General features: G+C 36.9%; 1 protein-coding gene across 1 annotated transcript in view; it reads right to left on the bottom strand.

Annotated features, from left to right (window-relative positions):
* Positions 1-4,814, bottom strand: part of OPRM1 (opioid receptor mu 1) — a 57,584-nt gene extending 52,770 nt beyond the window's left edge. The window contains exon 1 of the mRNA XM_040238727.1: positions 4,485-4,814. Within this exon, the coding sequence (XP_040094661.1) occupies positions 4,485-4,777 (293 nt within the window). The 5' untranslated portion in view covers positions 4,778-4,814. The remainder of the gene's footprint in view (positions 1-4,484) is intronic.
* Between the last annotated feature and the right edge of the window lie 18,393 nt (positions 4,815-23,207).

Genomic DNA, 23,207 nt, shown 5'->3' with positions numbered 1-23,207 from the left:
GTTCACTTTCAAGGACCCTGACATTTGCTTGAGCTCCCCTTTATGAGTAGTCTTACAGTTATTACACAACAAGGGATCAGTGCAGAAAGAGATGGTAGTTTGTCTCTTCAGAGAGCCTTCATTTTCTTTACACATCAGAGATCCTACTGCTACCAACACCCTGACCTCAAGAAGTATACCACATACTATCCATGGCTGTTGCCTACTCCCTATCCATTAAGCAAAATATGCTAAAACCTTTCCGGAATCCAGAGGCAGAAAAAAGGTGAAAGGAAAAGCTTGGTTTATAAATGGTCATGATAGTTCTGACTGGGGCTATGTAGAATTTTCCTTAAGAATTTCTAATTGTTAACAACAACCTACACTCAATGAGTCTGTAAAGCTCTATTTATTAATCAGAAATTACATAGTAGCCAGTTATAAAATAACAGAAATGATGAGCTTTGCAGTGCCTGAGACAAGAGCTTGGGTGAAGGTAAAACATTTTGGAAAGGGATTTCAGGGAACTGAGGTGGGAGGAAGGCTGAGCACTGAAGAACTGATGCTTTCAAACTGGTGCTGGAGAAGACTCTTGAGAGTCCCTTGGACTGCAAGGAGATCAAAGCAGTCAGTCCTAAAGGAAATCAACTCTGAATATTCATTGGAATGATTGATGCTGGAGCTCCACTACTTTGGCCACCTGATGCGGAGAGCCAACTCATTGGAAAAGACCCTGATGCTGGGAAAGACTGAGGGCAGGAGAGGGAGAGGGTGACGGAGAATGGTTGGATGGCATCACCTATTCAATGGACATGACTTTGAATAAACTCCAGGAGATAGTGAAAGACAGGAAAACCTGGCATGATGCAGTCCATGGGATCACAAAGAATTAGACACGACTTAGCAACTGAACAAAGAACAACAAAGGTGGGAAAGAAGAAAAGTGAAACAGACTATGAGGAAAAGCCAGCACATGGCTTGAAATGGTCACGATGTGGACCAGACCTTCTTCCAATGTGCTTCATGATCTGTACAGAACTGTGCATTATTTTGATTGACTTTTTTCTTTAAAACATTCTTGACAATAATATACTACTATCCCATTTTAAATAATGGCCACATTCAGCCTGGATGGGGGAGGAATTTAGGGAAGAAAGGATACATATATATATATATGTATATGTATATATATATATATATATATATATATATATATATATATATGTTTGGGCTGAATCCCTTCACTGTTCACCTATCACAACATTATTAATCAGCTACATCCCAATAGAAAATAAAAAGTTTAAATTAAATTAGAAATTAAAAAATCCCAACAGGTGGAAAATGTCAGCATTCTTCACACCAGAGAAGGCCATCTGATCCCAGATTCAAGGAACCAGAGAGGCACACCAGGAGATTACAGGCCCTATACATGCCCTAATCATATCAACAATCCGACCTTTGAACTGTTGCTATAAAACTCTCATCAAATCCTTCTGCGTGGGGCCACATAGTTTCTGAGGCAGAAGCCCACTCTGTCCCCCTTTGCCTGGCAAAACAATACAACTATGCTTTTCTACTTAAAAAAAAAAAAGTGTTTGCCATATCTTATAATATTTTATCACCAAACTTTTCCAGAATATTTGTGGTAATTTTCATAATATAGTTATCCCACCAGTAATTTTTTTCTTTAAGACCATAAAGCCTTTCAGATAATGAACAGTTATAATAGTCTATCATCTAATATCTGGATTTTAAAACTTTAGATATATGACTATCTCTTTTTCTCTCTCATGTTTCTTAGAACAACACTATAGGAATGATACTTAAGTTATATTCTTTAATAATGTTGCTGATGAAGGTATGATGATGATAAAGTGAAGACACAGGATAGAAAATGACTAATCAAGGCATCCATAGTATCTTTGTTGTTATTTTGCTGCCATTGTCATTGGCACCTCATGTTTTAGTCAATGTATTAAAACATTCTAATAAATGTCATGTTGATCTTGTTAGAAAACCCTAACTACTTAATAATTCAAAAGTATTTGTTGAATTTTGAATAATAGCAGGAAGTAAGCATTTTATCTCAGTACTTTAATAGATACAACATTATATTCATCTTTTTAACAGAGGCAATAATATCTGTGAACTGATCACTTTGTAGTGAAATAACCATAGCGTGGAGATAGTCTAGTTAAATATTCTCAGCTAGATAGATATAGTTCCTTCACTCCCCAGAAGCTTCTCTCATTATTCATTGGTCACTGAACTATTTTTCTGTTTCACAGTCATATTCCCAGAGGATTACCTGACCTTGGAATTAAACACCTGACTTGCACAGGTGGGTGTTTGAGGTGCCTTTCAAACAGTACTGTATTCTGGTTGGAACTTTAAGCACAGAAAAATAAGGTATAATATCATGTTCTCAGTAAGAGACAAGGTCACCATCCTTTTCCAAGTCATCAAAAGTTCAGAGGTAATACCTTTAAAACAAAATCACCCAACTAGTAATATCTTTAGCACTAGAATAAAGCTAATCTGTTTATTCCACAGCCAGTTGTTGCTCTATTGGCTCTCTGCTTTATAGAAAAGCATAAACCAGAGAGGAGAAAAATTAGGAAGGAAAATACCAAGAGAAGCAATAAAAGCATAAATGATTATGTTTTAGATGACAGAATTTCAAGATGGTTTTATAATTTCTTTTCATCCTTCATTCTCCAGGATTACAGAAACAAATTTGGATTAATTTATTATTTCCAAGTTATTATCTAAACTACTCTGTCAATATTGTAGTTGAATTAACTCAAATCATGAGCCACTCTAAAACAGAAAATTACATTGGCTAAGAGCAATTCCATGGTATTGAACTAATGAACTTATCTGTCCTTGGAGAAATAATTTATATTTTCTGTGCCACATTTTACTCACCTAGCCTAGAAAACCTCTAGGTTTCATTCTGGCCCTATAAGCTTATGAGTCCATGAATTTTCTTAGGAGAAAGAATAAATTTTCCCTTCATGGGCAGGGATTTAGTTGTTATTTTTATTATCATAAATGCAAACTAAGACAGTTTTCATATTTGAGAAGAAGCTTTGTATTGAATTACATAAAGTAAATGTTTTAAAAATAAATTTTTCCATTGATTCTCTTCCTGCATTTTTCCTTCTGTTGTTAGCTTTCTTTGCAATAGATGGTGCTCTTTACTCAGAGAAACTGCTTATATGATTCTTCATCAAAAGATCAAGAAAATTTGTTTTACTCTTTAACAATCATTAATTAAAGAAATCAGACATAAAAAGCAGAAAAAATCGATTACAAATAACTTGCACCACCTCGATAAAGAAAGCATAATGGAGAAAATGACTGTTAGATGATTTAAGAGCTCCAGTGAAACCTGCAATACTTGCTGAATAGATGAAGCCAATATTGCAGCTAAACATGGAAGTGCCATAGTAGGAAGAAAATCCTAAATCAAGAGCCGTGTTAAAGTGTTAAAATAATCATATACTTCTCAAAAGTTAAAACATAGTATTCCATAGTAACATGTAGGATTTGAATAGGCACATCAACACCAACACAATCTACATCAATCTCAGCTAATATTGAACTTGTATATTTTTTGCCAAATAAACCTGGAACATTTGGACAAATAGAAACTGGGCCACAAACTCTTCTGAAATAATTTCATTGGATGAAGACACATTTAATTTCTCTCGAGCAACCATTACAACTTCCTATGTAATAATTTATCATCCAGAATTATGTTGTTTTTGGTCACTTCTGACTTGTTTCAACTTTTGGGGGCACTGAAAAACAGTCCTGCCGTTCCGAACCACCTGACCTATTCCTGATTCAGTTTGTGACTCCCCTAGCAGATCTGTAGCTGCCAACTGCAAACTGGTCTAGGCAACACAGCTGTCATGTTACAGCAAAACAGCACCATTTACTGTGGAAAGACACCAGAAAAACTTCCTCTATGAGTGAGGAAGAGGAGGGTGCAGCAATGGTGCAGCAAATACACTGGAATCAGCAAGAGCAGGAAAGTTGCCAAGGTTCATCTCTGAAAAGAATAGAGAAGGAAATCTGCCCCTTCTGCCCGCAATTAAGGATAAAATAACTAGAATTTATCTTCTATTTTCCATAAATTATTGTTTCCACAGCTCCTTTGGAAGGGACTATGGGACACTGTGGTTAAGAGCCCAGAGCCCTTCTGGCTCAGTATAAACAAGCTGTAAGATACAGGCTATTTTTTTTTTTTTTTTTTTTTTGCCAGAGCTTTATAGCTTTTACTAAAGCAACTTCTCTGTTTCTGAAATTTTGGATTCTGTCTTTGTTAATGGGGGGAAGAATAGAAAAGTAAGTTTTTGTACTCAAGTAGCAACCACTCTGTCTAATTTCACCTCTACATTTTCCCCTGTTTTACCTCCTTTTTTCTCATCCTCCCCCCCAACACCCTTTATGCCTCTATTAGCCGCCGAAATCCGGAGCCCTGTGGCCTTCCTTACCTGACAATCACATACATGACCAGGAAGTTTCCGAAGAGCCCCACCACGCACACGATGGAGTAGAGGGCCATGATGATGATGGCCGTGATCATGGAAGGGCTGCCGGCCGAAGGGCACAGGCTGTCGCTCCCGCCCAGCTCGGTGCGGTTCGGACCGCATGGGTCGGACAGGTTGCCTTCTAAGTGGGAGAAGTTGACCCAGGAGCTGGGACTAGGTGCTGGGGAGCAACTTGAAGGGTGTGTGAAGGGGTCAGTGCAGTTGCTGGCGTTCGTGGGGACGGCGCCGCTGTCCATGGTGCTGACCGCCGGCTGGGACCACGTTGGGAGTAACCGCGAGCACCCTGACTTTTCGGGTTCCACGCGTGAGCCGTTTCGTCTCGCCGCTGCCACAGCTCCTGTTATTTCTTACAGCGACCAGCCCCGGCGGAGCCAGAGAGGAGCGTCAGGCAGGAGAGAGCTAAGCATCTGACATTATTCTCTGCTTGTAGCCCCCTCCCATCTTAGAAGTACACAGACAGGGCTCCAGCCCCATACCGCCGGTGGGGAAGGAGGGGAGAGCTGTGCGGGATCCGGAGGCTGGAGCCGAGGGAGGAGAGAGAAGGGGATTTTGCGCAAAGCGATCCAACGACTCTGTTTCCCCACTCGGCACTCCTCTGTGCAAACACCTCTAAGGACAGTCAGAACCAGGAAGGGAGTTGGAGGGAAGGGGTTGAGAGTGAGACAAACGGAGAGTTTTTGGCGGATGCAAAGCATTAAGGAAGGGGGCTGACCTCACATTTTCCAGCACCATTTTCTCAGTGTACCATGACAGAAAAGACACTGGTCTGACGCCATCCTGACATCCCAGACCCCAGAGCTCTTCTGTCTCTGCTGCCTAAGCAATGATTTGGTGCAGGGTACACAGAATCTTCTTCTGTAGCCCTCCTTGCCTCAGACCTTTTCTGTCTGCAGAAAAAGTCACCATGTGTCTCATTACTAAAGGAGAATTTCCAACCCTTCAACCCTGCCTGAGACAAGAGTGATTCCTTCTCTGAAAAGAGATGAAAAACCAACTTTTAGAGAGGATATCTATTCCCTTTACTTCATATTCCCTTATTTCTCCTGGAGCAAAAGCTTTATTTGCATCTAATTTCTAGCTTGCTGACAAAGAGGCATAGGGAGTTGTGGCATCCTGAAAAGTCAAAGAAAGACAAGGGTGACATTCCATATATAAATCTCATAGGTTTGGAGTTATTAATTATTGGTTTTATCTCCAGCCTTCCTACATATGCTTCTCAGTAGAAGACTGTGAAAACCAAGTGTTTACATTATTTCAGTGTATTCTAGTGTAGACATTCCAGGAAAAACTACATAGACATCTGGAACTGGAATGGCTCATACAAGGTTAAGGATTATTGATATGCTTTAAAATTTGATAATTCACTTTTAAATCCACAAATGCTTCTACTTTATTAATAAATTTTGTTTTGTTTGTCTTTGTTTTTTGGTAATGTTAACACAAATTCTGAAGTAATTCTCATTTCTATTCATGGGTATATTTGTCTGCATATGTAACTTTTAACTACTAACACTATCATTAAAGATCCCTAGTTGGTTGTAGAAAGCTATATCCTTGGTGAACAGGGATCAAGGTGAGGTAGAGAGCTTGGAAAGAAGATTTAATTCCAATATTATTTTTATCACTTGTCTGGAAAACATAACACTGGTAAACTCTACTAATCATAGATAATTTTGCCAATGTTCAGTATTTTTATCTTTTTTTATGTTGAAGGATATAATTTCAGTGATAAAATGTTATAGAGATCTCCTACAGAATAATAAAAATGCTTCACCACCTATTCTATGAACTAACGTATTAATTCACCCATATTCAGCTGAAATCTGTCTGCCATTATTCAGTCTCTTGAGGACACACAGAACCAGTCTAAACTTACTTATGTGAAAGACAAATTAGCACAGTATAAAAAGTCCTTGCCTTAAACCCAGATCATTTTGTGAACCTTAGATTTGTAACTTAAACTTTTTAGCTGTAGGAATTTGCATATGTTACTTTACCTGACTGAGTGACAGCATTCTCATCAGTGGAAAAAAATGTATAATACCTCATATGTCTTTTATCAGGATTAAATGAAATATATAATGCAATTGAGTGATTTAATAAATAAGTCATTGTGATTATACTTCATATATTTGAAAATAACTGAGTAGTCTCTTCTGCAAATTAAACTTTAGTTTCCTTAGACTGGGTCTTAAAAGATGTAGCTTTGAGTTCTTTCAGGAAATTGGCCCCTTTTCTAGTCACATTATAGTTTGTAGATCTGCTCTTAAAACAGTGTTCTAAGGATAACCTCATCAATAAACACTGAACAATATTATAAACTTCCTTTTTCTACCATCACAGGTTTTGGAGCTCCATTCACTTTTTATTTTTGAAGTTACATTACTCTCATCTCCTTCTATGTCTAGTATAGATAGGCAAAATTTTTTAAACATAACCCAAGTTAGTTCAACAAATATTTAATGATCTACTTTGGACCAGGTATTGGAATGGAAAGAGATAGATATGATTATTTTTGACCACAGAAGTTTACCTCTTATCCTTGGTAAATCATATTTTTCCTGTTGTATAAATTAATACATTATAGAAAGATCAAAGTACAACACTGTAAATTGTTTTATTTTAAAATTACATTTAATTAGAGCTAGTTCATAATTCAAATCCAGCAAGATCCTTTAAAGTGATGATTCTATCATCTTTTTTATGCATGCTTCCTATTTTGTATACCTTATTTACTCTCCCAGCTTAATATAGGTTCCTCAAGACAAGCTCATTCACTGCATAGTAGAATGTCTCCCTTTTGCTTTGTCTGTGTGCAAAAGATATACATACATGCATATATATATGTACACACATGTTTTTTGTATATGAGGAATATTTATAATTTTGTTGATATTTCTCTTTAGCCTACATTTTCTATTTAAAGAAAGACAAATTTATCATATCAGTTAAGATTTACCATTGCTATAAAATTCATATCATACATTTTTTTCACAAAAATATTTGCTTAAAAGCAACACATTCAGTAATAGCTAGGTTAGATCATAGGCAAATATTAAATGTTTCCCCTCTTCCTAGAATTTCAAATATATATCAGTTTTAGTTATTCATTGGCTTCCCTGACAGCTCCATTGGTAAAGAATCCGCCTGCAATGCAGTAGACTCTGGTTCTATTCCTGGGTCTGGAAGATCCCCTAGGGAAGGGATAGGCTACCTACTCCAATATTCTAAGGCTTCTCTTGTAGCTCATCTGGTAAAGAATCCATTTGCAATGTGGGAGAACTGGGTTCGATCCCTAGGTTGGGAAGATTCCTTGGAGAATGGAAAGGCTACCCTCTCCAGTATTCTGGCCTGGAGAATTCCATGGGCTATATAATCCATGGGATCACAAAGAGTTGGACATGACTGAGCGACTTTCATTTTAGTTATTAATATAATTACCATCATCCCACACTTATTTGAATATCTAGATCCTGATTTTTTTTGGAGCATGGTTGTTAATGAAACACATGATTAAGAACTATTAATGAGAAATACAGGTGTAAATACTACACATGAAGCTATTACAGTGGTTTGAAGTTCAAGTGAAAAAGGACATTCAAGGTTACATCAAAAGAACATTTTATGTATTTGCTTACAGATTTTTTTGTTATTTAGTATTGAAACTAGTGATATTCTAAAAGCATTTTATTATAATATTCTTGATCTCTGTATTGATGCATAAACATCCAGAGAAATGGAACAGATACCCTTACTTGCATGGCAAAAATAAAGCAAATAAAAATTTTACAGCTACCTTAACTTGATAACCTGAGAGAGTCCTCTGAGATAGAGACATCTGGGATAAATCAGAAAACAGCTCAAAATCTAGGGTCTGGTATTTACTTCCTTAGTTAAGGAAGTGACTTTGTTACTTACTTAGAAACTTAGTAAACTTTCTCATGCTTCCTGATACTGGATTTCCTCCTCTGGTAAATTATATATATATATATATAGACACACACACACATATAAGTTTCTCAGTTGCGTCTGACTCTTTGCGACCCCATGGACTGTAGTCTGTCAGTCTCTTCTCTGCATGGAATTCTCCAGGCAAGAATACTGTAGTGGATAACCATTCCCTTCTTCAAGGGACCTTCCTGACCCAGGGATTGAACTCAGGGCTCCTGCATTGCAGGCAGATTCTTTATGGTCTGAGCCAGCAGGGAATCTCATATATATATATATTTATATATAAGAATCAACTCCAAAGTGTTTTTTGCAGAACTGCTTGCATATGAATTTGTCCTTTGCCTTTCGGCTTTTTAGACGTTGTTATATGTGGCTTGGAGATTAGCAAGAAGAGTTATTGAAATTATTATGTGATATTTAATATCATAGAATTAACCATAAAAAATCTGATTCTTTTAAGAGACTGAAGATGGGTGTCTGTGGGTCCAGCTCAATGGACTCTTTCAATTCATCCAAGCATCTAGTTTAAGTGATTTATAAGCCTAAATATCTTTCTTAAAATATGAAGGAATTTCAATTCTATTTGAATCTTGAGATCATGGCCACTAAGAGAACAGACTCAAGCAATAGTTTTATTTTCTCATACACTTATTAACTATTGGGGCTTTTATTTCTTAGGTATTTTTAAAATTTTATCTGGTAACCTGATTTCCAACGGAGAGACTCTCCCCCAGACTCAGTCTTCCCTGCTGTACAATGGAGTACCTCTCACAGTGACAGTACAATCCACATGAAGTTTGCTTTCACACATGCCTGATTATCTGTTAGGTATGATTGACTGCAGAATAGAATTTAATGTTCTGTTACAAAAGTTGAGTTAAAATCTACAGACTTGAGAATGAATTTCTGTGTAAATTCTTTCAGTTCAGTTCTAAAACATTAAAATATGTTTTATCAACAATTAAAAATTTTAAAGTGAAGTATACAAAATCATATGCTTTCTACAGAAGTTTAACTACTTTCTACCCACCACCCCTTTCTCTTCCTCCCTGACTTAGAGACAATCATTTAAAAAATGTTTTCTCCATAAATTTTTAAAAATTTTCTTTCCTTACATTTAAAAAATTATAAACAGTTTTATATATAAAGCTGTCATATATGGATGTGAGAGTTGGACTGTGAAGAAAGCTGAGCACTGAAGAATCGATGCCTTTAAACTGTGGTGCTGGTGAAGACTCTTGAGAGTCCCTTGGACTGCAAGGAGATCCAATCAGTCCATTCTAAAGGAGATCAGTCCTGGGTGTTTATTGGAAGGACTGATGCTGAAGCTGAAACTCCAATACTTTGGCTACCTCATGCGAAGAGTTGACTCATTGGAAAAGACCCTGATGCTGGGAGGGATTGGGGGCAGGAGAAGGGGACGACCAAGGATGAGATGGCTGGATGGCATCATGGACTCGATGAACATGAGTCTGAGTGAACTCCGGGAGATGGTGATGGACAGGGAGGCCTGGCGTGCTGCAGTCCATGAGGTCTTAAAGAGTCAGCCACGACTGAGCGACTGAACTGACTGACTGAACATTTGAGTCCATTAAGTCCATTGAGTTTTTTTTTTTAATTTTAATTTTTATTTTTACTTTATTTTACTTTACAATACTGTATTGGTTTTGGCATACATTGACATGAATCCGCCACGGGTGTACATGAGCTCCCAAACATGAACCCCCCTCCCACCTCCCACCCCACATCATCCCTCTGGATCATCTCCGTGCACCAGCCCCAAGCATCGTGCATCCTGCATCGAACAGAGACTGGTGATTCATTTCTTACATGATAGTATACAAGTTTCAATGCCATTCTCCCAAATCATCCCACCCTCTCTCCCTCTCCCTCAGAGTCCAAAAGTCTGCTATACACATCTGTGTCTCTTTTGCTGTCTTGCATACAGGGTCATCATTACCATCTTTCTAAATTCCATATATATGTGTTAGTACACTGTATTGGTATTTTTCTTTATGGCTTACTTCACTATGTATAATTGGCTCCAGTTTCATCCATCTCATTAGAACTGATTCAAATGTATTCTTTTTAATGGCTGAGTAATACTCCATTGTGTATATGTACCACAGCTTTCTTATCCATTCATCTGCTGATGGACATCTAGGCTGTTTCCATGTCTTGGCTATTATAAACAGTGCTGCGATGAACATTGGGGTACATGTGTCTCTTTCTATTCTGGTTTCCTCAGTGTGTATGCCCAACAGTGGGATTGCTGGGTCCTAAGGCAGTTCTATTTCCAGTTTTTAAAGGAATCTCCACACTGTTCTCCATAGTGGCTGTACTAGTTTGCATTCCCACTGACAGTGTACGAGGGTTCCCTTTTCTCCACACCCTCTCCAGCATTTATTGCTTGCAGACTTTTGGATTGCAGCCATTCTGACTGGTGTGAAGTGGTACCTCATTGTGGTCTTGATTTGCATTTCTCTAATAATGAGTGACGCTGAGCATCTTTTCATGTGTTTGTTAGCCATCCGTATGTCTTCTTTGGAGAAATGTCTATTTAGTTCTTTGGCCCATTTTTTGATTGGGTCGTTTATTTTTCTGGAATTGAGCTGCAGGAGTTGCTTGTATATTTTTGAGATTAGTTCTTTGTCAGTTGCTTCATTTGCTATTATTTTCTCCCATTCAGAAGGCTGTCTTTTCACCTTGCTTATAATTTCCTTTGTTGTGCAGAAGCTTTTAATTTTAATTAGATCCCATTTGTTTATTTTTGCTTTTATTTCCAGTATTCTGGGAGGTGAATCATAGAGGATCCTGCTGTGATTTACGTCGGAGAGTGTTTTGCCTATGTTCTCCTTTAGGAGTTTTATAGTTTCTGGTCTTACATTTAGATCTTTAATCCATTTTGAGTTTATTTTTGTGTGTGGTGTTAGAAAGTGATCTAGTTTCATTCTTTTACAAGTGGTTGACCAGTTTTCCCAGTACCACTTGTTAAAGAGATTGTCTTTACTCCATTGTATATTCTTGCCTCCTTTGTCAAAGATAAAGTGTCTATAGGTGTGTGGATTTATCTCTGGGCTTTCTATTTTGTTCCATTGATCTATATTTCTGTCTTTGTACCAGTACCATACTGTCTTGATGACTGTGGCTTTGTAGTAGAGCCTGAAGTCAGGCAAATTGATTCCTCCAGTTCCATTCTTCTTTCTCAAGATTGCTTTGGCTATTCGAGGTTTTTTGTATTTCCATACAAATCTTGAAATTATTTGTTCTAGTTCTGTGAAAAATACTGCTGGTAGCTTGATAGGGATTGCATTGAATCTGTAGATTGCTTTGGGTAGTATACTCATTTTCAACTATATTGTTTCTTCTGATCCATGAACATGGTATATTTCCCCACCTATTAGTGTCCTCTTTGATTTCTTTCATCAGTGTTTTATAGTTTTCTATATATAGGTCTTTCGTTTCTTTAGGTAGATATATTCCTAAGTATTTTATTCTTTTCGTTGCAATGGTGAATGGAATTGTTTCCTTAATTTATTTTTCTACTTTCTCATTATTAGTGTATAGGAATGAAGGGATTTCTGTGTGTTGATTTTATATCCTGCAACTTTACTATATTCATTGATTAGCTCTAGTAATTTTCTGGTGGAGTCTTTAGGGTTTTCTATGTAGAGGATCATGTCATCTGCAAACAGTGAGAGTTTTACTTCTTTTCCAATTTGGATTCCTTTTATTTCTTTTTCTGCTCTGATTGCTGTGGCCAAAACTTCCAGAACTATGTTGAATGGTAGCTGTGAAAGTGGGCACCCTTTAAGACATGCTATCACAAATATTGGTGCAATAAGTATTCCTGAGGTTTTCACACTTTTTGCCGGTGCGTCTTAGATAGATTCCTAGAGTTATTGCTTGGTCAAAAGGTAAATGTATGCTATTTTACATTTTTTAGCTCTAATAGAAATATATAAGGGTGCCTAATTCTTCACTGATTTAACAACAAAACATGGTTTTAACTTTTGTGATTTTTGTCAGTATAGTAGAGGAGAACAGTATACCAGTGTAGTTTAAATTTTTATATCTGTTCTCAATGAGATTGAACATCTTTCCTGAGAGTTGGAACATTTGCCTTTAGTTTTCTTTGGGTTCTCTGTTCAGTTTCTGTTCATGAAAAAAAAAATGGGACCATTAGTCTTTTCCCTTGTTTGTTTTAGGAGCTCTTTACATATTAAGAATATTAACAGGTTAGTTAATATTTCCGCTTGTCATTTGTCTTTTTTATTTGCTCATGGTATCTTTTGCTATGCAAAAAGTACCTTTTATCTTCCATATTCAAGTTTATTCATATTTTCCTAGATTACTTCTGGACTTTGACTAGCAGGTAGTCAAATTTTCTGATTCCCAGAGTACAGAGGAATTTAACCATATTTATTTCTAGTGTAACATGTTTTATTTATATAATTTACTTCTTAAATTTATTCTCATTTATAGTATAAGGAATGGATGTAATTTTAATCTTTTTTTCCATATGGCTATCCAGTTATTATAATTCCACTTACTAAAAAGTTTATTTTTCTTCTCAGACTTGAGATGTCACCTTTATTGTTTTCTATATTTTACACGTGTATATATACATAATTGGGTTTTTTTCCTGAATGTTTTATTCTATTCCATTTGTCTGTCTTTTTATGCAACACTGTTATGGGAATTCATAGTGTATTTTAATAAATGATAAAACTAGTCAGACCCCATTTTTTTCCAGTTTGTTTGTCTTTTCAAATGAACTTTACAGCTTAACTTGTCAAGTTCGAGAAAAGAAAAACATGATGGTTTTTATTGGTGGTATTGTATTAAGTTTTTAAATTACCTCAGGGAAAACTGATCTACTTATGATGTTGATTTTTCCTATCTAATTATAGGTTATATCTTTTCATTTGTTTGCATTTACTTTTGCAACATTTAAGAGTATTTTATAGATTTCCTCAGAAAGGTGTGGGTAGTCTTCTTAAAGTTTAGGTTAGATATTATTGTTATTATTATTTTGGGTGCTATAAGTGTGATCTTTTTTCATTAAATCTTCTGATTATATTTATATATACATATGATATTGCTATTTGTATGTTAACTTTTTCACCCGCCACTTTGTTAAACTCTCTTCTTGTTCATGACAATTTTGGGGGAGGGTAGTTTCAACTCATTTTTGCATGTGGTTACATATTTTAAATTATAGTTATAGGAAAATTACTTCACTTTCAAAATTCAAAACTCCAGAAAACTTTTCAGAAATGCACAGTACATAAAGGACCTTTATGCTCAATGAGCCTAGAAGTAATACATCCAAGGTCATACCTTACAGTGAAGTCTCTGCTTAGCTGGGCTGTTTTCTAAATTCAGCATAAGCAGGTTGTAAATCACTTTACCTTGAATAACCATTAAATTTCCTTTAAAGTATTATGCACGCAGTTTTGTATATAGGATCCCACATGTAGCATTTATCAAATCTTATTTTCTGTAAGTGCATATTGTTATATGGCTCTCAATTAATCTTTCAATTTTCATGACATTCACTAGCCTGCCCAGCATTTTGTTAGTTGTAATAAACTCCTTAAATATTAAATTATGTTTGCCTTTCTCATAATCTTTAAATGGCTTCTCTTCTTACTTAGAGCAAAATCAAAAAAGGGTCTGTGTCCCAATCACCTCCCCCCACCACCTCTGTAACTCCACATTCTACCACTTTCTCTCAGTTTCTCCATCTTGCCTCATCGACATTTCACTTGAAATATTTCTTCTATTAATAAATGTCCCAATGGCTCATCCTTTCACCTCCTTAAGGTATCTGATCAATTAGATCAAAGAGATCAATAACCCCGTTCTTGACCACTCTTTTCAAGCAGCCTCCATCCTGTTGATGCGTCATTGGCCCCATTTTTACCCCTGCCTGTACCCTGGTGGCTCAGAGGTTAAAGCGTCTGCCTCCAATGTGGGAGAGCTAGGTTCGATCCCTGGGTCGGGAAGATCCCCTGGAGAAGGAAATGGCAACCCACTCCAGAATTCTTGCCTGGAGAATCCCATGGACGGAGGAACCTGGTAGGCTACAGTCCATGGGGTCGCAAAGAGTCAGACACGACTGAGCGACTTCACCTCACCTTATGTCTATTACTCTTGACTCTCCAGCTCTCTCTCTCAGTGGGTGGGGTCACCTACACTGTTCTTTGAGTCCAGGCGCTGTAATATGACTCTCTTTAGCCAGTATAATGAATTACAAGTGACAATGTGCCAGTTTCGAGTCTAGGTCTCAGGAAACCTTGGCTGTCTGCGCTTGCTCCTCACATGCCTTCCAACGCCTTGAGAACCTGCTAGGACTGGTCTGCTGTAGGTTGAGAAACACATGGGTTAGAGCTGAGTTGGTTCAATCATCTCAGCTGAGCTGGCTCATCATCCTGCAGCCAGCCAACCAAAGCAGAGATCGACATAGTTGACACATGTGCAACTAACACCTATTGTTGAATGTGGCAATATTGTAGTAATAGTTAACTAACCGACCGGAGAAGGCAATGGCACCCCACTCCAGTACTCTTGCCTGGAAAATCCCATGGATGGAGGTGCCTGGTAGGCTGCAGTCCATGAGGTTGCGAGGAGTCGGACACGACTGGGTGACTTCCCTTTCACTTTTCACTTTCATGCATTGGAGAAGACAACGGCAACCCACTCCAGTGTTCTTGCCTGGAGAGTCGCAGGGACGGGGGAGCCTGGTGGGCTGCCATCTATGGGGTCCCACAGAGTCGGTCATGAAGCGACTTAGCAGCAGCAGCAGTTAACTAACAGACACAGCATTGCAACTTCATTTCTTACTACACAGCATCAAGCTTTATTTAGCACTTCTCACCGTCCACACTAATGTATATATTTTACTTGGGCAGGTAGTGTTATTGACTTTGTTGTTGTTCAGTCACTGAGTCATGTCTGACTCCTTGCAACCCCAGGGACTGTAGCACGCCAGGCTTCCCTGTCGTTCATTATTTAATATTAATTCCATGAAGGCATAAATGAATTTTTCTGGCCTAAAGTAAGTTCTCCATAAACATTTGTTATATGGATAAATTCACAAAACTTATTTTTACGTTTTACCAACATGCATTGATTGTTTCAGGCTCTTGAATGGCATTGCTAATAGAATTTTTCAAACTAGTTATTTTCCCTCACACATTTGTACTGGGGATTTAAATTAAATGTACATAACTGTCTCTCAGTTCTCCCTAGAATTTCATCACTATTCTTTGAAAGTATTCTGACTGCAACTGGTTGTTACTTGTTACATAACTTTCTTCATTATTCTTATTTTCTCTGGACTTTTGACAGCCTTTAAATAGCAGGAATAAAAATGTTTAGAGTCCAAGGATAATGCCCACTTGAAAACTCTCCTCCCCTCTTTTGAAGGTCTAAATGATTGAAGATATTGAGCAATAAATATTAGTAAACCAATTTACTCACATTTCAGGTATTTCTGGAAAATATTTCAAAGAACCTATTTTTATTTTTAAACATTGCTGAGGATGAGTAAGTTTAAGGGCAAAAAATTAGTTGATTGAAATGAAATTATAAACATAGACCCACTTTGACTAAACATCTGATTTTGAATGTATTAATAAGCTTCCAGCTTGGCTCATAGGTGCTAGAATGTGCCATTATTTGCCACTTTAACTGTTTGGAAGTATGATATCCAAGAAGGGCTCTGAAAACAGATGTCATCACATATGCCTTTCTGCCAACAGTGGAAACTCTGTAAATTGTATTTCAGTCTTAATCTACCCAGCAACTCAGAGGAAGGAAAGCAATGTAGCCTGTGATATCTAAACCAAGGGTCCTCAATCTCCAGGATTTAATACCTGATGATCTGAAGTGGAGCTGATGTAATAATGTTAGTAATAGAAATAAAATGCATGCCAAAAAGTTTTGGGACTGCTGAACTACACCAAAGGTTGGTTATCTATCTACTGTGTCCATTTGAGTAGTATAATTTGATAATTTATAAGTTATGGAAAATTCTTATCATGACAGCAATTAGAAGACAAATGTTTATTTCTCTTGACTTTTACTTGCTTGAGATTATTTCAGAAGTTTGTCAAATATTCAAGCTCATCTTTAAAAATCTTAACTTCTTATACTTTTATTATTTATCCCATATTAAACCATTTACTGAAGCAATAATCATAAATAGTCAGTTCCATTGGTATTTTTGAGTAGTTCCCATCCCATAGGTGCTAAAGATACAATTTTTCTCTCATTTACCTGTGTTCTTGAGATGAAGATTCCATGGCATAATGAAAAGAATTGAAGGAGATATTTAAGTTTTTCCATTTTGAAGAGCAAGTTCAATAAGTTAAATTATTTTGTCTATAGTTGAAGTATTGCATAAATTATTTGGAAGTTTGTCTTATCTTGATTCTCAAAGTATCACTATTTTTCTTCCTTGATGAACTTTTAAAAATATTTGAAGTTAAATCCTACTTCTTTGTGAACATTGTTTTGACATAATTTTAATAGCACCATCTGTAATAGTAGTCCATCTGTGAAAAAAATAAATAAATGGGCTTATTTTGTTCTCCATTCCAATGGTTGCCAATGATTTTTCTTAAAAAGAAAAACTGTTCTAAAATAGTCTACACGTGATTGAAATGGAAACTAAAACAATTGTAAAAGTTATTGTGGTCACAATCATTTTTACTTTTTCTTGTAGCATGCAGATAATTGAAACATGGATATTATTTTAATTCAAATTGCTTTGCCTTAATTTTTTTGTGTATGTGACCATGTGTGAATGCACACACACATGGTAAACACACAGGTCATTATGAGGTAATTTATAATTATATTGAAAACAGCACTTTGTGAAACTTTTCATCTGTTGGTGTTTTTCTCTCTTCTCTTTTGCCTTGATTTCATTTTTCTAAATATTTAATTCCCATAGCTAGGAGCTTTGGATTTCCCTCCATTTATCAAACTTCCAAATATAGTATAACATTTAACCACAACCACAATAATTATAAGAACTCTGAAATAATTTCTGTGAGGTGCTAACTCTGGCATAGATCTCATTTATTTTCCCTAGCCACTCCAGGAAAACATGGACATGCACACATACATGCCAACATCATTCTATCCTCATGTTGTTGATTGCTTTATTGTGTTTGCAGTTCCTCTTCCGTTATAGGAACAAGGCAGAATGCATAAGATTCAAAAGATGAGTGTTAAGTAGCCCTTCCTCCTGCCTTTCCAGCAAATTTAGTGGAAAAGTTTTTTGCAACAAAACAGATCAGCTTTACCTCCATAGGACTACGCGTTTTCGGTAATGTGCCTTGTTCTGCTGCTGTTCTGCCACAATATGAAAGAATACTAGAGTTCTGTGCTCCAACTTTCTGGGAAAGGTTTTGATGGGAGGTAAGGGCTAGTCCTTCTCCTAGAATGACATTTATTGCAGGTAACAATCCCAAGGACAAAGGGTTATGATTATATAAAAGAAAGGAGTCCTTTTCTATCATCTTAGAGCAACCAGTTCTGCCGCATCTACTCATCTGAATTCTCTTATTTGTAGGAGAAATGGGCAATTAGTGTGGGCAAAGTCATTACCGTGCAATGAATGGAGAAGCGTGCTGACCCAGCTGCTTCCTCCTGTTGGCGTTGCCTTCTCCCAGTGAGTTTTTAGAATGCAGACTTGGTGCAGACTTAACAATACCGTGAAAGATTACACTTCTCTACGCTCTGTGGAGTGCTCTGCAAATGAACCTGGAAGCTTTCCCAGCTTTGGTGCTGCTGGATTTAGCCACTGTCTTTCTTTTTACATACAGAAAGGTAAACAAAGTCTTATTGAAGGATGGAGTAGGGAAAGCTTGAACAAAGAGCAAATAAGTAAAGAAATGATGGACCAAAGATGGTTTTGTCAGAATTTTGAAATAAAAATTCTGGTTGTCTGAGTTCAGATAAAAGATTAAAAGTAGTTTAGGCTGATTTGGTTGTGTGGCATCTTTGCTCACTAGTTACTAAGAACACTCTGAACAAAAGGGCTAGTGTGTTAGTTGCTAAGTTGTGTTCGACTCCTTATGATCCCATTGGTCTCCTTTGTTCATGTCCATGGAATTCCCTAGGCAAGAATACTGGAGAGGGTTGCCATTCCCTTATCCAGGGAATCTTCCCAACCCAGGGATTGAACCCAAATCTCTTGCACTGCAAGCAGCTTCTTTACTGTCTGAGCTACAAGGGAAGCCCCCCAAAAGTGTAACCTTACCAAACAGAGAAGAACTGGTCTTGTTAAGATTAGTGTACTAATGTTTGTTACTTACTGAGGTATATGGTCCTAACACCGTTTAAACTCATTTAATTCTCATAACAATCCTATGAGGTAAATATTACTGTTATTCCCATTTTATCAATAAGAAAACTGAGATAGAGCAGGAGAAGTAACTTGCCCAAATTCACAGGTTAATATGGAGTGGAACAAGGTGTTGGAATCAGGCCATCTGATTCCTATCCTGCATTCCTCATCACTTCCTTCTACTGCTGATCATTATGCTGTATCTTTGGAAACATTGGCTTTGGCCTTGGAAAAGCTGGACCTAAATCCTAGCTCTGAAACTTACTGGTTGTATGTGCTTCGGTAAGATGTTTAACTTCCATAAAATATAATTTCTTCATCTGTAAATTTAAATTATAAGGTCAAATTCATTGTGTTCAGTAAGAATGAATATAATATGCCTGACATTACTGGATAGAAACTGATAAATTAAAAAATAGTCTCTTCCCCTAAACTGTACATCTTTTTATATTAAATAGACTTGTCTCTAAATTTCTCTTGGAACTCAGGGCTTTGTTCATTTCATCATCTATGATTATTTACTTACTCTTCACCTATCCATAACTCATCTATTTGTGGGGAAAGACCTGAAGTGTTCTCATATTTGCTGGAAATATTCTGGGAGTTTGGCTCTGTTTAGCAGTAAAATTGCAGGAACAGCAAATCTTGAAGTTACATTGAAGGACAAATGCTCTGTTTTTGGTCTGGTAGTACTTAGTTTTTACAGTCAGAGAAAGAAAGCTTTCCATAGCTACATGTATCATATAAATTGCTTCAATTTTACAAGAACCTGTGTCAAAACCATTTCTTCTTGTTAGACAGAAAAGATATTTTTGGTTGGATAGTTGTTTTGTAAAACTGTGTTGATACTAATAAGTTTTTGATATACACTGATTTGCACAAATATTGATAGAGTGAGTTTCCACATACCTGAACTGCCATGAACCCTACCACCCTTGATAATGGTAGGTAACTTTGATTTCTTTCCCTAAATTATTTGTGTGCTTCATATTTGTATCAGGGCAAATATTCAGGATCTACTTCAGTAACAAAAGTGAGAAAAGATATCTATCTATCATCTAGATGTTTATAAATTGCTTTCTTGACACCATACCTCCATTTACCACCCAGTTCATTGATTTCCTTCAGAAATACTTTTTTTCAAGTTATTTGTGACACTTTCTCATTTTAACCTACTTCACCTCACTGTCATTTCTAGTGTTTCATAAAGAAGTGTTCTTCACAAGATTGCTATTGACAATTACATCTAATTGACACATGCCTTTCCTCAATCTACTTCCATTATCATCCTTAAAACATTTTCCTCTCTTAGCTTTTATGATATCATTCTACTCTCTTTTCTTCCCCGTCTATGATTCTCTTCTTTCTGAAATCGAGTTGTTAGAGTCCATTGGTGAATTAGCCTTCTCCAGAGAAACAGTACGTATTTCTGAATCTATCTCTGTATCTATCATCTATTGTCTATTTATCAAAAAGTTATTGGAAGTTGTAACAGTCACATCAGACCAGGTGGTCATTATAGTGTGCAATCTCTGAACCTTTGTTGAGATCCTTTATAATTATTTTTTATTGCAATTTAAAAAATTCTTTACAAATCTAGCACAATTTTGTAAAATTACCTTTCATTACTAGTGAGATAAAACATTTTTCACATTAAACAAACAAACAGACAAGGTTATTGTTTCAAGTGATTATGGAGAAACTGAAAAGTCCCATGGTCTACCATCTACAATCTGGAGACCCAAGAAGACCAGTGGCCTGAGAACCAGAGAGTCAGTGGTGTAGATTCCAGTCTGAGTCAGAAGGCCTCAGAAGAGTTAATGGCAGGAGAGGCTCCAGCTAAATAGTCAGACATAGGGAGAAGGCAAATATACCCTTCTTCCTCTTTTTTGTTATGTTCAGGCCCTCAGTGGATGGGGAAGGACAGTCTACCAATTCAAATGCTAATCTCTTCTGGAAACTGCCTCACAATTACACTCAGAAATAATGTTTAACCAGATATCTGAGCATCCCATGATTCAGTCAACCATGTTGACCTATAATATGAGCTATCACACTTGAAGATAAATCTTAATTTTCTTGATTACATTTTCTCCTCAACTGATTTATCTGATCTCATGCCTTTACATATGACCTAATTCTAACAACTACCAAGTTTATATCTTCATTTCAATCTCCTCCCCAGAATTAGTTTTTCAACTGGCTACTTAATATCTTTATTTTGATAAACCTGGACATTCTAAACATTAGTTCAGTTCAGTTCAGTCCTCAGTCATGTCCGACTCTTTGTGACCCAAATGGACTGAAGCATACCAGGCCTCCCTGTCCATCACCAACTCCTGGAGCTTACTCAAACTCATGTCCGTTGAGTCGGTGTTGCCATCCAACCATCTCATCCTCAGTTGTCCCCTTCTCCTCTTGCCTTCAATCTTTCCCAGCATCAGGGTCTTTTCACATGAGTCAGTTCTTTGCATCAGGTGGCCAAAATATTGGAGTTTCAGCTTCAGCATCAGTCCTTCCAATGAATATTCAGGACTGATTTCCTTTAGAATGGACTGGTTGGATCTCCTTGCAGTCCAAGGGACTCTCAAGAGTCTGCTCCAACACCACAGTTCAAAAGCATCAATTTTTTGGTGCCCAGCTTTCCTTATAGTCCAACTCTCACAACCATACATGACTACTGGAAAAACCATAGCCTTGACTAGATGGACCTTTGTTGGCAAAGTAATGTCTCTGCTTTTTAATATGCTCTCTAGGTTGGTCATAACTTTCCTTCCAAAGAGTAAGCATCTTTTAATTTTATGGCTGCAGTTACCATCTGCAGTAATTTTGAAGCCCCCCAAAATAAAGTCTGTCATTCTATCCATTGCTTCCCCATATGTTTCCCATGAAGTGATGGGACCAGATGCCATGATCTTTGTTTTCTGAATGTTGAGTTTTAAGCCAACTTTTTCACTCTCCTCTTTCACTTTCATCAAGAGGCTCTTTAGTGCTTCTTCACTTTCTGCCATAATGGTGATGTCATCTGCATATATGAGGTTACTGGTATTTCTCCTGACAATCTTGATTCCAATGTGTGCTTCATCCAGCCCAGCATTTCTCAGGATGTACTCTGCATATAAGTTAAATAAGCAGGGTGACGATATACAGCCTTGACGTACTCTTTCTTGATTTGGAACCAGTCTGTTGTTCCGTGTCCAGTTTTAACTGTTGCTTCCTGACCTGCATACAGGTTTCTCAAGAGGCAGGTAAGGTGGTCTGGTATTCTTATCTCTTTCCAAAATTTTCAGTTTGTTGTGATCCACACAGTCAGAATACTGAAGTTGTTTGCCATTCCCTTCCCCAGTATTCTAAACTTAATGGCCTGAAAATAAACTCTTAACTTTACCTCCAATACTTTTTCTCACTTAGTCTTTTCCCGTCTCAGTTATTGACACCATTAAGTTAATCGTTAAATCAGAAACTTGAGATGAAGTTAACTTAATTGTTAAATCAGAAACTTAAGATGAAGTTTATTTTTCCTTTTCCTTTTGGGTAGACTCCGACAGTTGGTGATGGACAGGGAGGCCTGGTGTGCTGTGGTTCATGGGGTTGCAAAGAGTCAGACACGACCGAGTGACTGAACTGAACTGAACTATCCCAAAATATCCATCCATGAACAAATTTTCTGTCCTAACATATAGTCACTCACTCTCTGAATCTCCACCACCACCACCACCACCTCAGGATATTTCCCTTCCTCATCTGGACTCTCGCATTAGCTCCCTACTTGGTATCTTTGCTTCTAATTTTGCCTTCCTCCAATCTATTATACAAATGCAAGTTAGAGTGATCTTTCAAGAACATAGAGATTATTTTTTTTTAATTTTAATACAATTTTATTGGAGTACAGCTGATTTACAATGTTGTGTTAGTTTCAGGTGTACAGAAAAGTGATTCACTTATACGTGTACATATATTCATTGTTTTTCAGATTCTTTTCTCATATAGGTTATCACAGAATATTGAGTAGAGCCCTTGTGTTGTACAGTAGGCCCTTGTTGGTTATCAACCTTATATATAATAGTTATATATAACAAAATATAAGTATAATAATATGAGTTATCAACTTATATATAATAGTGTGCATTTGTTAATCCCAAGCTCCTGATTTATTCCTCCCCCCACCACATTTCCCCTTTAGTATCCATGTTTGTTTTCTGTATCTGTAAATGTGCTTCTGTTTTGTAACTAAGTTTATTTGTATCATTTTTATAAATTAGATTTCACATTTGAGTGATAAGTTCTTTGTCTTTGTTTGACTTACTTTACTTATTATGATAATCTCTAGGTCTATTCATGTTGCTTCA

Source organism: Oryx dammah, unplaced genomic scaffold (genome assembly GCF_014754425.2).
Source record: "Oryx dammah isolate SB20612 unplaced genomic scaffold, SCBI_Odam_1.1 HiC_scaffold_4, whole genome shotgun sequence".
Lineage (NCBI taxonomy): Eukaryota > Metazoa > Chordata > Mammalia > Artiodactyla > Bovidae > Oryx > Oryx dammah.
Note: the sequence above shows the minus strand (reverse complement) of the source record. Positions and strands in the feature narration are given on the sequence as shown.